At 35.5% G+C, this 15,607-nt stretch overlaps 1 protein-coding gene across 2 annotated transcripts; it reads right to left on the minus strand.

Moving 5' to 3' along the window:
• Positions 9,600 to 10,983, minus strand: LOC104786931 (uncharacterized protein At3g50808). Of its 2 annotated transcripts, XM_010512408.2 has the most exons (4): positions 10,852 to 10,983; positions 10,551 to 10,735; positions 10,223 to 10,465; positions 9,600 to 9,893 (listed from the first exon to the last, which is right to left on the minus strand). In XM_010512408.2, the coding sequence occupies exons 2-4, from the start codon at positions 10,722 to 10,724 to the stop codon at positions 9,741 to 9,743; spliced, it is 570 nt and encodes a 189-aa protein (XP_010510710.1). In that variant the 5' UTR covers positions 10,725 to 10,735; positions 10,852 to 10,983; the 3' UTR covers positions 9,600 to 9,740. The 2 variants fall into 2 exon arrangements, with proteins under 2 accessions (XP_010510710.1, XP_019101477.1); XM_019245932.1 differs by lacking the exon at positions 10,852 to 10,983 and having other exon boundaries at positions 10,223 to 10,727.

Raw genomic sequence — 15,607 nt, forward strand, 5'->3', positions numbered from 1 at the left:
TGTTACCCATATATACATGTTTGCGGCTGAACTTTAACCACCTATGAGGTGTATCCTTCCCACAGACAATACACGCTTGCTTCCCTTTCACTTTACATCCAGATAATGTACCTAATGCTGGATAGTCAGTGATACTCCACAACAATATAGCTCTTAGAGTGAAACTCTCCTGCTTAAACGAGTCATAAACCTCCATACCATCATTCCATAACTCTTTTAGGTCATCTATCAGCGGCTGTAGATATACATCAATATTGTTGCTTGGTGCGGTTGGTCAAGGTATCAACATTGACAACATGATGTTTTCTTCTTTCATACACTCCGTTGGAGCCATATTTTAATTGACTAAGAACACCGACCATGTGCTGTATTTGGTGTTTTGGATAGCGAACGGATTCATCCCATCAGTAGAAATTCCTAGTCTAAGGTTTCTAGCATCCCCAGCAAACTCTGGCCATTTATCGTTTACCTGGATCCAAGTCAAGGAGTCCACTGGATGCCGCATTGTACCATCTTCACTAGCATTAGTAAAGTGCCAACGCAAATCCTCAGCCAACCGTTTTGATCTAAACATCCTCCTAAATCTATCTTTTATTGGAAAGTACCGTAGCACCTTTGCTGGAATCCCTTTCCTCTCCTCACCGGTTATATTATCTGTTTCCCATCTTGATTCAGCACATCTTGGACAGCTTGTTGACTCCACATATTGCTTCCGATAAAGGATAAAATCATTTATGCAGGCGTGAATGGAATCATAACCAAAACCAAAAACCTTCAAAAATCTCTTCATCTCATCTGTAGACCTAGGCAGCACATTCTCTCCAGGTAGCATGTCATGTACTATTGTCAGTAGCTGATCAAAAAAGTTCTCTGACATCCCACTCTTGACCTTTATCCGGTAAAGTGCCATGATTGCAGAAACCTTTTTGTAGTTAGCACACGTCGAGTATAAGGGAGTTTCTGCATCCTCTAACTTCTTTCTAAACTCGATTTCCTCTTTACTGTCAATACCCTCCAACTCTTCTACACTGTGATTCTCAGACAATTTCTTGCCTTCACTCGACTTAAAAGCTGTCCTAATCAACTCAAAAGCCTCGTACTCAGATGTATCAGCATCCGCTGTCTTTTCATTCCTTATCTCCCCATGTTTACTCCAACATTTACTTCTCTTGTACTTTAGATCCATCCCTCTAATAACCAGATGCTCCAACACTGTCTCATTTGACTGATGAACCACATTGCGACAGTCAACGCAAGGACAAAACATATCTGATAGATTACCCAAACATCTTGCTGAATCAAACACAAATTTAGTTGCTTCTAGCTCATACTCAAGACTATTCCTGTAAGTAATAAAGAAACGTACAAAAGTAATCAGAGAAACAAAATCTAAGAAACCCGAATCTGAAATGATATGGATGAAGAACATTCAAGTTAATACCTTGGTAACCAGACCCAAGTTTTATCCATGTTACAACAGCTCCGACCAAATGTGCACACAAGTAATCAGATACACTCACGTTAAGTCACAACAAAAAAGAACGAAATCGACCGACAAAAAAAAAAACAAAAAAACAAAATCGACCGATATGTTAGACCAATCAAGTTGGAGTGAAATACCTTCAAGATTGTCTTTACTTTTCCTTGAAATCGACCGACAAAAAAACGAAAGTAACAAATTAGAAACATATCAGAAGAATCAGAACAATAAAACCCTAGATCGAAAGAATGAACAAAACTGAGATTTCGTACAAAAGAGTGAGATTTACCAGAAAAATAAAACCACAATCGACCGAGGGGAAGCTGGAAGGACTCGGGAGACAATCCGATTTGGCAAAGACTTTGAGTAAGATCTGTGTCGGAGAGTGAAATTGTCGGAGATCTGTGTTGGGAGAGTAAAAATTGTGTCGGACACAAGTCGGATTTCGGAAATAGACAGTGAAAATCGAGCAAAAAGAAGAGAGAGGGAAGAAATGAAATTTTTAGGGTTCGTGGGTAATTAGGAATTTTTGTCGAGAAGTGAAAAGATAGCCTCCAAATTTTTCTAAGTGTCGCGGGATCTAATTTTTAGTTTACCGCCTAACACTATCATAGCGTTTACTAATTGGTATTGCTATTAAACATAGCCTCGAAATAGGCAAAAACTTTATTCATTTTTTTAATATAATATAACATAGCGTTTACATATACACAAACGCTATCTAAAAATTAAAAGTCTACTAACGATAGCATTATTGCCAAAAACGCTATACTACTGTGCTATTAAAACTCAATTTTCTTGTAGTACATATTCTGACATTAGGAACTGGGAACATGTCATGGAGACAAATGTATTGTCCCGAAAACCATTATCCTATAGGTGAATGGGTATGCATCAATGGGGTTTTGTATTACATAGCTGGGCTAGCAACGGGTGTGAAGATAGCTTGCTTTGATGTTAAGGTCTGAAAAGCTTTGGTTTCTTCGGACAAATTCTATTATCACCTACAGGAAGTTATTATTATCATCTCCGCCTACTAAACTGATAAATTACAAGGGTAAACTAGGCGTTATTAGTTGCTCCTGGTATACTCATAATTACGTTTATAATGATTACGAAAGGCCTAGCTGTAATCTTGATATGTGCTTGTGGATTCTGGAGGATGCCCAGAAACAAGAGTGGTTGAAAAAAGAATACACCTTTCCCGTGGATATGTTCATTGAGGGAGATGTTTTCGTTGTCGTAGTAACTGCTACTAGGGAAATTATTTTGTCCACGAACTATACATCTGAACGTTTCTCTGTATTCTACTTCAATCCCCAAAGAAAAACATTTCAAAGAGTCAGAGTTCAAGGCTTTGAAGCGTTTGAGAATCCTACTAGAGTTTACACCTTTGTAGACTATGCTGAAGATAATATATAAGTTTATAAACAGACTCTAGCTAGCTAGCTAGTTTGCTTCTAAATGGACTTTTTCATCTACATGTTTTAATGTAAGCTCCATCATTTTGTTTCCCAAATTTTTTCTTGATGCCCTTATTTTTTTACATTAACTGAAAGCAAAACAATGTTCTGTTTTCTTTTATTCAAACTAATGCCCACAATATTCATAGAAAATTCACAACTCTCCATATTATAGTTCTTTTTTTTTTCTGGGACAAATTCTCTCCATATTATAGTTTAAAACTTACTTTTCGGCTTTTAGCACATCTATTAGCAATATTTTTGTTTCTTTGTTTATAAGAAATTACTGGTTGATACCCAACTTGAACAAGTTTGTAAGGAAAAACGTCAAAAACAAAATAATCTACAGTTGGTGACTCACTCATCTTGTTTATAGTTTATACATGATTCTAGGCCTTGTCATTTTTCACGTCGCAGATAGCGACATATAAAAAACACATTTTCTCTCTCGTTTATTTGTGTCGTGAGCTCGATGAAGCTGAAAACGAGAGACTCCGACGACTTAAAAAAGGATGAGTATATGATGTATATCGATAGAGTTTGACAACTCTATTTGTATGCTGTATGGTGTGTCATCGAGTACTAGAGTGTTTAATCCACAAAAGAATAAAGACTAATACCCACAAAAACATATAAGTTGCTACTTAATCTAAGTTAACTAACCAATCTGTTGAATTCAATCGTTAGTTTCACGTTTTTGTTGTTTGCTTCCGTGGTTTGTATAGATTTAAAGAAGAATTGAAAGACAAATTTATAAGAATAACTCTCTTATTGCTTAAGAAAATATCTCAAAACTTAAGCTCTCTCTCTCTCAAATCTCTCTTCTCTAAAACTCACAACTTCTTAGATTATGCTACATCTCAGCATCTCCTTATATATAACACTCCTAAGAATATTCTTCTAATCTTAAATGGAAAACTTCTTATTCTATTACATTTAGATAACTCCTAAATATAATCTCCAATTTCCATTTCTCTTTGATTAGCTTGATCTCCAAGCTTACTTCAAGCTTACTCCAACATTCTCCCTCCTAAGCTTGAAGTCTTCTCCTCCAATGTCCTTAACGCCAATGAGTTCTCTCATTTCCTTGTACTTGATTCTTCCGAGAGCTTTTGTCAAAATATCTGCCTTTTGTTCATCTCCGGGAACATGCTCGACCTCAACTTGTCTGTTCTCTACACACTCACGTATAAAGTGATATCTTGTGTGTATATGCTTACTCCGACCATGGAACACCGGATTTTTAGTGAGAGCAATCGCAGATTGATTATCTATTCGAATCATTGCCTTTCCACTTGGTATCTCGGTGATTTCACTAAGTAACTCCTGAAGCCATATCGCTTGTCTAGCAGCCTCAGTAGCTGCCATGAATTCTGCCTCACACGACGATAAAGCCATCGTTCCTTGCTTCTGAGAGCACCACGAAACCAGACTGTTTCCAAGATAAAATATGTGACCGGTTGTGCTCTTACCATCGTCCGGGTCTACGTTATGACTGCTGTCACTGTAACCGATCAGACTTGTCTCCTCCGTAGTTGACCTTGTAAACGTTAAACCGAGTGTGGTGGTTCCTCGCAAATACCTCAAACACTGCTTCATTGCTGCTCCATGAGACTCTTTCGGGTTTTGCATATAACGGCTCAAAACTCCAACACAAAAAGACAAGTCGGGTCTTGTATGAAGTAGATAACGAAGACATCCCACGTTTTTCCTATAGCTTGTGGCATCAATGTCTCTCTCCTCTGTTGCTTTTGATAGTTTCAGACCAGCCTCCATTGGCGTTTGAACCGGATTACACTTTGAAAGTCCAGCTTCTTCCAATATCTTTAACGCATACCGTTTCTGACTCAAAGTTATTCCATCCTTGTGTTGGTACACTTCAATTCCAAGATAATACGTTAACTTACCCAAATCACTCATTTCAAATCTTAACGCCATCTCCTTCTTGAAGTCTTCTATAACCGCAACACTAGTTCTCGAAACAAACAAGTCATCAACGTAGACTGCAACAAGAAGGATATCCTTGTTTACCTTCTTCCGATACACCGAAGGTTCTTTGGTGCACCTTTTGAAGTTTAGTCCTTTGAGAACTTCATTTAGTTTTTCATTCCAGGCTCTTGGAGCTTGCCTAAGACCATATAACGCTTTGTTGAGCTTATAGACTTTGTCTTCACTTCCTTTGACAACAAAACCTTCTGGTTGTGTCACATAGACCGTTTCCTTTAACTCTCCATGGAGGAATGCTGTCTTGACGTCGAGATGATGTATCTCCCACCCATTAGATGCGGCTAAGCTAATAAGAAGACTGATTGTTTCAATTCGAGCCACAGGAGCAAATACATCCTCAAAATCAATCCCATGTCTCTGCACATATCCCTTTGCAACAAGCCTAGCCTTATATTTGTTTATGCTTCCATCAAAAAATTTTTTAAGCTTAAAGACCCATTTTAGTCCTATTGGCTTTGCTGCGGGTGGAAGTTCAACAAGGTTCCAAGTGGCGTTCTTTGTAATAGAATGAATCTCATCCTCACAAGCTTGCATCCACTCCTCCGATTTTGTTGCTTCGTAAAACCCTCTTGGCTCTTCGTTCATCAACATTAAGAGACGTTCTCCTTCTGCTTCAGCTAATAACACGTAATCGTTGAGGTACTTGGGTCGTGTTGTTGCTCTTGTTGATCTTCTAACAATCGGTTGTGGACCTGGATTAACATCATCGGAGTTGTCTTCTTCACTCTCATCATTGGCCTCAGAATCACTATCTTGATCGTCATTTAAGGTAGTTGGAACTAGCTCCTCTGTTCGCACTCCCTCTGTTCTTACTACCTCCTATGTTCCCGCATCTGCAGTAAACGGCTCAGAATCATGAATACCATGATTTCCAAAAACTTCAAGGCTTATTCTAAACTCTCCAGCTTCTCCTTGCTCCATACTACTTTGATTCCAGTTCCAGCCTGTTGCTTCATCAAAAACTACATCCCGACTTACCACTATTCTCTTAGTGTGTGGATCATATAAGCGGTAAGCTTTGGATCCCGGCTCCGTCCCGAGATGAACTAACACTCGTGATCGATCATCCAGTTTTTTCAAGTGCGGAGCTTCAGTTTTCACATATCCGATGCAGCCAAATACCCTTAGATGATGAACATTTGGTTTCTTACCTCGAAGCATCTCATATGGTGTCTTGTCCTTGATAGATCTTGTAGCAACTCTGTTTATGAGATACGTAGAGTGTCTCACTGCTTCACCCCACAGAAAGTTCGGGACACGCATATGTTTGAGAATGCTCCGGGTCATCTCCATCAAAATTCTGTTACGCCTTTCAACAACTCCATTCTGCTGCGGAGTGTACGGAGCCGTGAGATGTCGTTTTATGCCTGACTTATCACAGAAATCGTTGAACTCCTTTGAAACAAATTCACCTCCTCTATTTGTCCGAAACGTTTGAATTCTTCCACCGGTTTCATGCTCCACCAAACTCTTGAATCTCATGAACTTATTAAGAGCTTCACTCTTCTCCTTCATCAAGGTTATCCACATGTATCTTGAGTAGTCGTCAATGAGTACAAAGACATACTTGTTTCCAGCCATTGTGCTTGGTGTTATGGGACCACAGAGGTCACCATGCACCAATTCAAGTACTTTGGTCGCTCGAAACATGGTACAATGTGGGAAGGCTTGCCTTGCTTGCTTCCCAAGCAAGCATGATCCACACAATTTCTTTTCAAAGTTAGTAAGCGGAATTCCCATGACCAGTTCTCTCTGCACCATGGACCTCATGTTCTCATGATTAATGTGACCTAACCGTGCGTGCCATCTGCTTGAGTCACTTGTTGTTGCTGAGTACAAACACGTTGTGTCTTTTATCCCCATATTCACCTTGTAAAGTCGATTCTTTGATCTAATCGCTTTGACAAGCAGCCTTCCCTCTTGATCGTGCATCGTTAAGTTGTCTCCCCTCATTCTAACATCACATCCTGCTTCTGTAGCTTGTCCGAGACTAATGATGTTGCTCTTCAATCCAGGAATGAAATAAACATCAGTCATTATCCTCAGCTCTCCGTTTTGATCAATGAGTTCAATCGATCCCTTTCCTTTGATGTCTATGCGGGAATCATCTCCAAAACGCACTTTCCCGGTAATAGAATCATCAAGTTTCGAGAAGTATCGTCGATCTCCTGTCATGTGGTTGCTGGCTCCATTGTCGAGATACCAATCATCATCTCTTCCGCTGTTAGTCTCATACACGCTAGTAACAACCTTTTCTTCATTTAGATACACCACCTCATGTATCATAAGCTCATCAGCCTCTACCGTACTCTTGTTGTCACTCTCCTGCACTTCTTGTAATTTCAAGAGCCGATCCGGGCAATTCGATGCGAAGTGACCCACTTTATCACATCGATAGCAGGTCACCTTTGAATTGTCTCTTCCACCATTAAACCTTCCGCGTCCTCTTCCTCTGCCATAGAACCGTCCACCACGTCCTCTATATCCTCCGGTGAACTCACGGTTTGCTGTTGAATCCAAGTTTGCATACATGAGTTTGCTTTGATCGTCCTGAGCTTCTTCTTCCTCAAAGATACGTTCTTCATAGACCTTTAAACGTCCGATGATATCTTCAAAGCTTGTTTTCTTAAGGTCTAACACTTGCTCCAGCGAAGCCACGATATGTATGAATTTTCTCCTTGGAAGACTTTTTAGGAACTTGTTCACGATTCTTGGTTCTTCAATTTCTACCCCGAGTGCAGCTGATTTAGAGGAGATTTCCGATAGCTTGCCGACGAAGTCATCGATTGTCTTCGTATCCTTCATCTTCAAGCGATCGAACTCAGCCATCAACGTTTGCAGCCTTGCTTCCTTGACTCTGTCCGCACCTACGTGTCTGGTTTTAATGGCATCCCAAACTTGCTTCGCAGACTCCAGTTCTCCTACTTGTAGCACAAGCGCCTCCGGAATAGATTGGAAAAGCAGAGCTGTGGCCATATCATTCTTCTCCGCATCGGTTGATGTTTCATCAATGATTTCCCTGACTTTGTACCTTGAGAAGAATTTTCATCTTCATAGCCCAGACCGTGTAGTTGGTTGCAGTTAGAGTAGGACACTTGATTGATGAGGAAGAGCCACCGCCTCCTTCTTGTAGCTTGGATAGCGACGTGTTTGTTGATTCCGTTATTTCACCCATGGCGTCTTACAAATCCTTTTGATAAGCTTTGTAAGGCTCTGATACCAAATATAGAATTTAAAGAAGAATTGAAAGACAAATTTATAAGAATAACTCTCTTATTACTTAAGAAAATATCTCAAAACTTAAGCTCTCTCTCTCTTAAATCTCTCTTCTCTAAAACTCACAACTTCTTAGGTTATGCTACATCTCAGCATCTCCTTATATATAACACTCCTAAGAATATTCTTCTAATCTTAAATGGAAAACTTCTTATTCTATTACATTTAGATATCTCTTAAATATAATCTCCAATTTCCATTTCTCTTTGATTAGCTTGATCTCCAAGCTTACTTCAAGCTTACTCCAACAGTTTGGTCATTGAATTTGTTAATTTTTGCATGCTTACTTCACTTTTTTTGTTCTCTTTTTCTGCTTACTTCACTTGTTTAGTTCTTGTTCAACTTTTCTTATTTAAGTTTGTTTTTAGAAGAAAATTTAGAAACAATCACTGTTTTCGTTTGGTTCATAAAGTGTCTTATATTCTTATAAGTATTGTTTTGTTTCTTGTGGTCTTGTGGTTCGACCCCACTGAATGTTGCCGTTTCCTTGTGGTCAGATTTTAAAATTTGAAACGCAAGTAAAAAAATATTGTTACAGTTATATGTACAAGAACTAATTAATTCGAAACGTAATTTATAAAGTTAAGAACCTAGCTATTTTAATAAATGACATAAATTATCAGATTATGTAAATAAGTGAAAAGAAATTACGGTCAATACGTACTAAAGTAATAACCATCCTTGACGTAAAATTTTACAACTTAAACTATTTATGTAAATAATAAGTGAAAGTTTCCTTTCTTTTTTAAGTAACTGTACCTTTCGAATACCTAACGGCTACGACAAACTATTTTTATATTTAAAATATATATATATAGCAGCTTAGAATTAATGTCGAAAACAAGTAGAGAAACATTTCATGTGTCTTATACAAAACATATACACATTCATGTCCCTATTAGCCATTTAGATACACAATTATTGAGCCCTAAACCCCACAAAATTTCAGTTTTCTAAACTAAAATATTTAGCTAGATGGATATAGAGACAGGTAACTTCAAACCACTAGCTACATGCTCGAAAATAAAAGTATAAAATATAGATCTTCACCGACATTCTCGTAGTCTATAACTATTTCCTAATTTTCATGTTATTCCTTTCTTCCTTCCGCAAAGTCTTTTTGCTCTTGATTTTAGTACAATGTGTAATTATAATGATTAGACTTATATTTCACAAATTAATTAGTATATCAAACATAGTCTATCCCACAATCCTACTCATATAGATATGGTATAAAATTAGCTAGAAATGTATTTAATGATGAATAAATAAATAAAAAAGTAGGGGAAATTAGGATTTTCTTCTAGACAAATTGTTGTTACCATGTGAGAGGATTGTGAGGAGTGAGCTGGACATTGTACAAATTGGGAATATATAAATACACCCACCCAATACACATATATTATGCTAATTTGGGTGGACCATTAAATGGATTTTAAAAAATAAAAATAAGTTAAAGAAAAGTTTTTTTATATTTTAATATTTCATATATTTCTTGAAAAAGATTGATTAAATTAGGAGGCAAAAGGTGCTCTATGAGGAATGCCTTTTCGTCGCCTAGAATTAGAGGTATGAGTTGGAGGATGCGTGCCTTTGTGCGTTTCTTGTTGTCTTTCTTTACGCAATCTTTCTTCTTCCTCTTCCTTATTCTTCCTCATTCCTTCAACCTGACATTTTTATCATGATGATCACATCATACATTTCCCTTTTGCAAATGTAACGTATATACATTTTCTTAAGATACATTATATGAGACAAACAAATGCGAATTTGAATATAGATGATTCAGTGATTCTACCATACATATAACTAAACAGTGTATCCTAAAACTGATTCCTCATTTTCAATTGGACAAATAAATTAGAAGACATTATATAGTAATAATTATGAAAATATGCATAAACCAATGTTGTAAAGTACTTGTGTTATCGATTGACTCCACATTGGCTTATATAGCGAAATGTGTGCATTCAGAAAAAAGTTTAGGTGAACGAACCTTGCAACCCAAGGAACAGAAGCGAAAGGGATCAAGAAGGGTTCTGCAACATGTCTCACAGAAGTAGGATATGGATTTTGGGTTGGAGGAGGCGGCGCCATGAGAGGAATTCTTAGGCTGAGGTCTCTCATTTAAGAAGAGAACCCTCGCGCTGTTAATGACATAAGTTTGCACTCCTCTTATGTCCAATGCATTCTCTATCTCGGATACTCTCACCACATCGTGATACGACGATCTTCTTATCTGTCTCCGTGCCAATGATCGATAAAGAATTGAGTTGAGTGAAAAGTGATATAAATATGCAATGTGTGTTGAGAAGAAGGTGGACCTGAAGGACGGGATGGTCAATGTGGAAGGAGGAGCGGCAGTAGAAGCAAAACGCAGCGTTTTGACAGGAGAGGCAGAACATGTTGCACTCATTCCGCGGCATCTCGCGGTGCTGAGGACAAATGCTGAAGAAGTGTGTTCTTAAGAGAGCTTCCAGCCATTTTGGCTCCTCCATTAATCTATGTCCTGTTTTATTTTTCTAAGAAATAAGAATTACAATATGCAAAAAGAAAAGATCGAGACAAAATCTTATGAACAATGTAATAAATAACAAAGAACATGCTCTTGCCATTGGCATTTACCTTTATGAAGATGATCAGTAGAGAGAGGGAAGGAGGAAGAGAGACAGGGTACTAGATGATTTGATTTTAGGAAAAGGAGATTTTAAGGGTAAGAGAGCAAGGGAAATATAAATTTTATTTTATTGTTGGTAAATGAAGATTTTATGTTGTTGACAAAAGAAAAAACAAAAAAAAAAAAAGAGAAGATTTTATGTTTTTTCTTCTTATTAGGGATTGGTAGATATCTTTTCATATATTAGTTATTAAATATTTATTGTTAATTATTGAGGAGAGGAAGAATATGATATACAATTAGATATGATGTTTGGTTAAGGTTGATTCCCAAACATTTTATTGGGCCATTGGGTTTTGAGTCTTATGACAAGAGTGGATAATTTTCATTTCTTTTCATAAGAATGCTACAAGTGTAAAGACACAGATCAAATTTGTTCCAACTTGAACTTTTACAATTACACAACCAAATATCTTGGCAAAGCATGATGTAATTATTTTTAATTAAAAAATGAAAATTAATATTTTTCATCACTTTTCTTACAAAAAATATGAAAGAAATCTTATTAGATAAAGTTGGGTTTTGAAAGTTAGTCATTAACAAGATTTTGACATGTGTCAAGTTATCAATCTCAGATTTTGACAAGTGTAAAAGTTAATATTTAAAAGAAAAAATTTGATTATAACAAAAATAAAATATTTTGTTTAAAAAAATATTAATAAAGTAAAATGATAATTATCAAAAATTACAGAATTTATTAAAAAATACAAAGGTTTTTAAAATAATTATAAGGAGATTATATATATATATATCATAAAATTCGAAATTATAATATTATTTACTTATTTTTAGTTTTTAGTTATTAATTCTACAAAAAAAAAATAGAAAAAGTGATTAAGGAAAATATACAGTTAATTATTAATTTAAAATTTTGTAAATACCTACTTCTATATAAACATAGATCGTCTCATATTAAATCATTTATTCAAAAACACTGCTTTCAGTTTTGTTTAATTGGAAAAAAAAATTTATTGGGAAGGTAAATTTTTCTTATTTTTTAAACCAAAATTTTCTTCTACTTTTTACTTTTTCAGTCGGGAATAGGTAAGATTAATATATTGACCAAAAAAAAATGAATATATGCGTTTTCAAACACAAGTTTACAACAAACATAGATAGATAGATTAGAAAAATATAAATTGTTGTTGATAGATCCATAGGAGCTCAAAGACTGTGACACTCTGGTTTGCGGAAATGTTTAAAAGAATTGATTTGGTCACATATGTCACCAAAATGCACTTATTTTTCCGGTCAAAGGTCCTGAGAGAACTTCATGATGGGTGATCTTCGTGGAAGTGATTGTCAAAACTGTGCGGTGAGGACAAAAACACAGGAAAATATCATCTGTTGATTTGTAGGGTCGGTAAACAAGTTTTTAAAGCCTCCCAAATGTAACAAACCGGCCATCAAATATAGGTGGGTCCACAGGCCGAGAATAGATGTAGGACCCACTTAAAAGGTGGACCCATGAACTGAGAGTGGACATGGGCTCACTAAGCAAGGTGGCGGTTGAGGTGTTACAGAGATAGAGGCTACATCATGGTGTGTTAAAGATACTTCTATACGAATACATTAATGTGGAGAATGTTGGACGCAAGGTTATCTCCCCAAGGGAGGAAGGCGGAGCCAATGTTCTCTAGGAGGTTGGACGCAAGGTTCTATCCATAAGGGATGAGGGCGGAGCCGAGGTTTTCTCCATAGTGGTCATACATTATTGTGATGATACATCATTAATTAGTATATTATGTAATGTATTTTTTATTCAAAATGTTTTTGACCCAATAATTTTAGTAATTAAAAAACTATGCAGAAGTGAAAGTAAAATAGTTGGCTTAATGTGTTCATATAGACATTTTCTAGGTGGTGATAAATAATATATTTGTCACATAAAGTATATTTAGGTATAAAAAATACACTTTTAATAGTAACACACATAAAAAATTTGTGAATGGATATAAATCAGTGTATTATAACAAAAATAAAATTTATAAATAACATACAACAAATTTTAATATATTTTTATTTAACTTAATTTAATTTATAAAACTTTAAAGCCGCACATCGGGCGGGTCCTAGTTATATACTAAAGTAAAATATATATTTGATTTATAGTGCATAAAAATATCAAATCACATTTAATATTTAAATTCATTTTAAAAGATTTAAGCCAAGAAAATAAATTTTATATAAGTGTAAATCGTGAAAAAAATATCAGCTTAATTCAGCCAGATTCAAGTATTTATCGGGTTTTTTTTCTAAAATCAAATGACACGTAGAAAACCCGTGTACATGACCGTAATCACTAGGTCCAACACTCCAACACTAGCATCAAAATGTGGTATATCACATGTGATCATTCTCCATGACAAACTTTTCCCAGCTCCTAATGTTAGAACATGATGCTCTACACTACCACGAGAAGTGGACTCGGTCATGCACAATACTTTGAGTTGTTTGTCAATTGGATCATACCCTAAACAGCTTTTCTATACACGAAAACCCTTTTTCACTTTTGGTAAGGTTAAGAACTGTCCTGTGCTGGGGTTACATATCAATTGCTCAGGACACTCCGTTGCACCATAACTCCATTGAGTATTACCGTATACCAAGCGCCGAACAGGACGACATTTGTCGGAGGGACAATTCATTGGGAAGCTCGAATGAAAATTGGCGGTTATAGTAGTAGGACACGACAGTTTTTGAGGCTGTGGCAATGAGAAGAAGAACGTATTGGGTTCTAATTGACAAGTGATCAAAATCTTCGGGTGAGACGAAAAAGATATGGTGAAGAAGGATTCAGTGAAATCTGGAGTGCGGAATGTGGAATCCCATAGCTTCGATACGCAACTAAATCTCGCTATAGACTTTACCAGGCAGTTTCAAGAGTATCTTGATAACAAGATCGAATGGGATGTTTTCTATATCCAAACATGCTTTGCTTAAACCCAAAGTCTCATAGAGGAACCAAATCACTCACTTTAAAGACTAGGATTGAGTTTTGGTTTATAAATATTCTAACCTAACTCAACTATGTATATGTACTCACAGTTTGATTAGGATTGTGTTTGGTTTGATGTAGTTCAATTCGGTGTAGTTAACAATTTTTTTTTAGTTTAACTTCTTTCTCTACATATAACTTCCAAATAAACTTTTCTACCAAAAAAAAAAAAAAAATTCCACATTAACTTCAAGAATACTTAGTTCATCACAAAAAAAAAAGTATGAGAAAAGAGTTAAGAAAAGATAAATTCTTCTTCTTTTTCTTTCAGCCAAAAAAAAGAGAGAGGCAAATTCCTCTCTTTTGTTTGTTCATTTTTTGAGTTTCTTTTCTTAGTGAAAAAAAACGAATAGGTGTATGTATTTTATATGTTGATTCATCAAATAAATGATAGTTTGAAGAAAATTATATACATGGTTGTAATTATATACTATATCTCTTCTGACATGAAAGCTAAGTTTGGCCATGTACGTATGAGTTTGGATATTAAATTGCCTGAATATTCAGATGTACTTTTTTTTGTTATAATTTTAACTCTCTTTTTATTTTACTATTATTTTTATTGTTCTCTAGCTTGAGAAAGTGACGCGATACTGAAGGCCAACATGTGCAGTAGTGGTTGCATCGACCTTACGTCAATTCCCCGAATGGCTAAAAATACCATTATCGCTTTATCAAATATTCTATTTGGGCAGTTATGGTATTTATTAAAAGGGTAACAAACTTACGCATGAATCTAATTCCTAATCAGTAACGAAACTCGAAACCACTTTTATGGTGTCAAAGGGGTTCAATCCGTTGCAATAGATCCCGCATCATCTAAGGACCAAACCGATGAATTTTTTTCGTTCTTTTGAGTTTTATTAACTAAAGAGATTTGTAGAAGCATTCACTCTTTCCTTGTATGTACGGGGGATGTGGTTGGAGACTACTTGCCTTTTCGGAGCTCTTATCCACTTCAAATCTTCATTTCAAGTTCTATGCTCGGTTGATGTACTACCAGAAAATTAGTATTTATCTTGTTTTGTTTTTTTTTAAAAATAGGCTAAATGCGTCAAAATCAAAATATTTTATAGTTTATTTTTTTACCTTTGAGGTTTTAAACTCATTTGACCAATAGTAGTTTAATATTCTAGATGTAGTTATGTTAGGGAAACTTCAGTTTTACATAGTTAAGTAGAACAAATAATGTTAACTACTCCTTCACTCACTCTGGTTTTTATTAATTGTTGTTCTAGATTTTTTCACATAAATTAACAAAATGAATAAATATTCTATTATACCCTTGTTTGACTATTAAAATTTTAAAATATTTAACTTTATTTATTTAATAAAGGGAAAATGAAATAATTTCTGTTAAAAATTACATTGGAAAATAAAAACGATAACTAAATCAAAACAAAAAATTAAGCCTAAAACGACTAATAATAGAAAACCGAGGGAGTATGAAACAAAAGAAAACAGCTAAAACATCTTACTATAAGATTCTTATCAAACAAAAATGAAATGAGTATTTTGTATTTATGTGTAACATGTGGGTTTTGAACCCAAAAGGATATCCGGCTCACCAAATTTAATTTCCAGATCAGATGCACAAACTTTTTTATATAATTCACATAACTTTTCCAACCTTTTCATATAGTTATTTAGTTAAATATTATTTTCATAAACGATCTTTTAAGCATTTTCAGTTAGAGAAATTTTAT

This window comes from Camelina sativa, chromosome 5, assembly GCF_000633955.1.
Source record: "Camelina sativa cultivar DH55 chromosome 5, Cs, whole genome shotgun sequence".
In the NCBI taxonomy this organism is placed as follows: Eukaryota; Viridiplantae; Streptophyta; class Magnoliopsida; order Brassicales; family Brassicaceae; genus Camelina; species Camelina sativa.

Excerpts from the sequence above, each read along its gene's own strand:
- LOC104786931 (XM_019245932.1), bottom strand. The coding sequence starts at position 10,642 with ATGAGTGCAACATGTTCTGCCTCTCCTGTCAAAACGCTGCGTTTTGCT. Across the intron at positions 9,894-10,222 it reads TCTGTTCCTTGGGTTGCAAG|GTTGAAGGAATGAGGAAGAA; the intron begins GTTCGTTCACCT and ends TAAAAATGTCAG.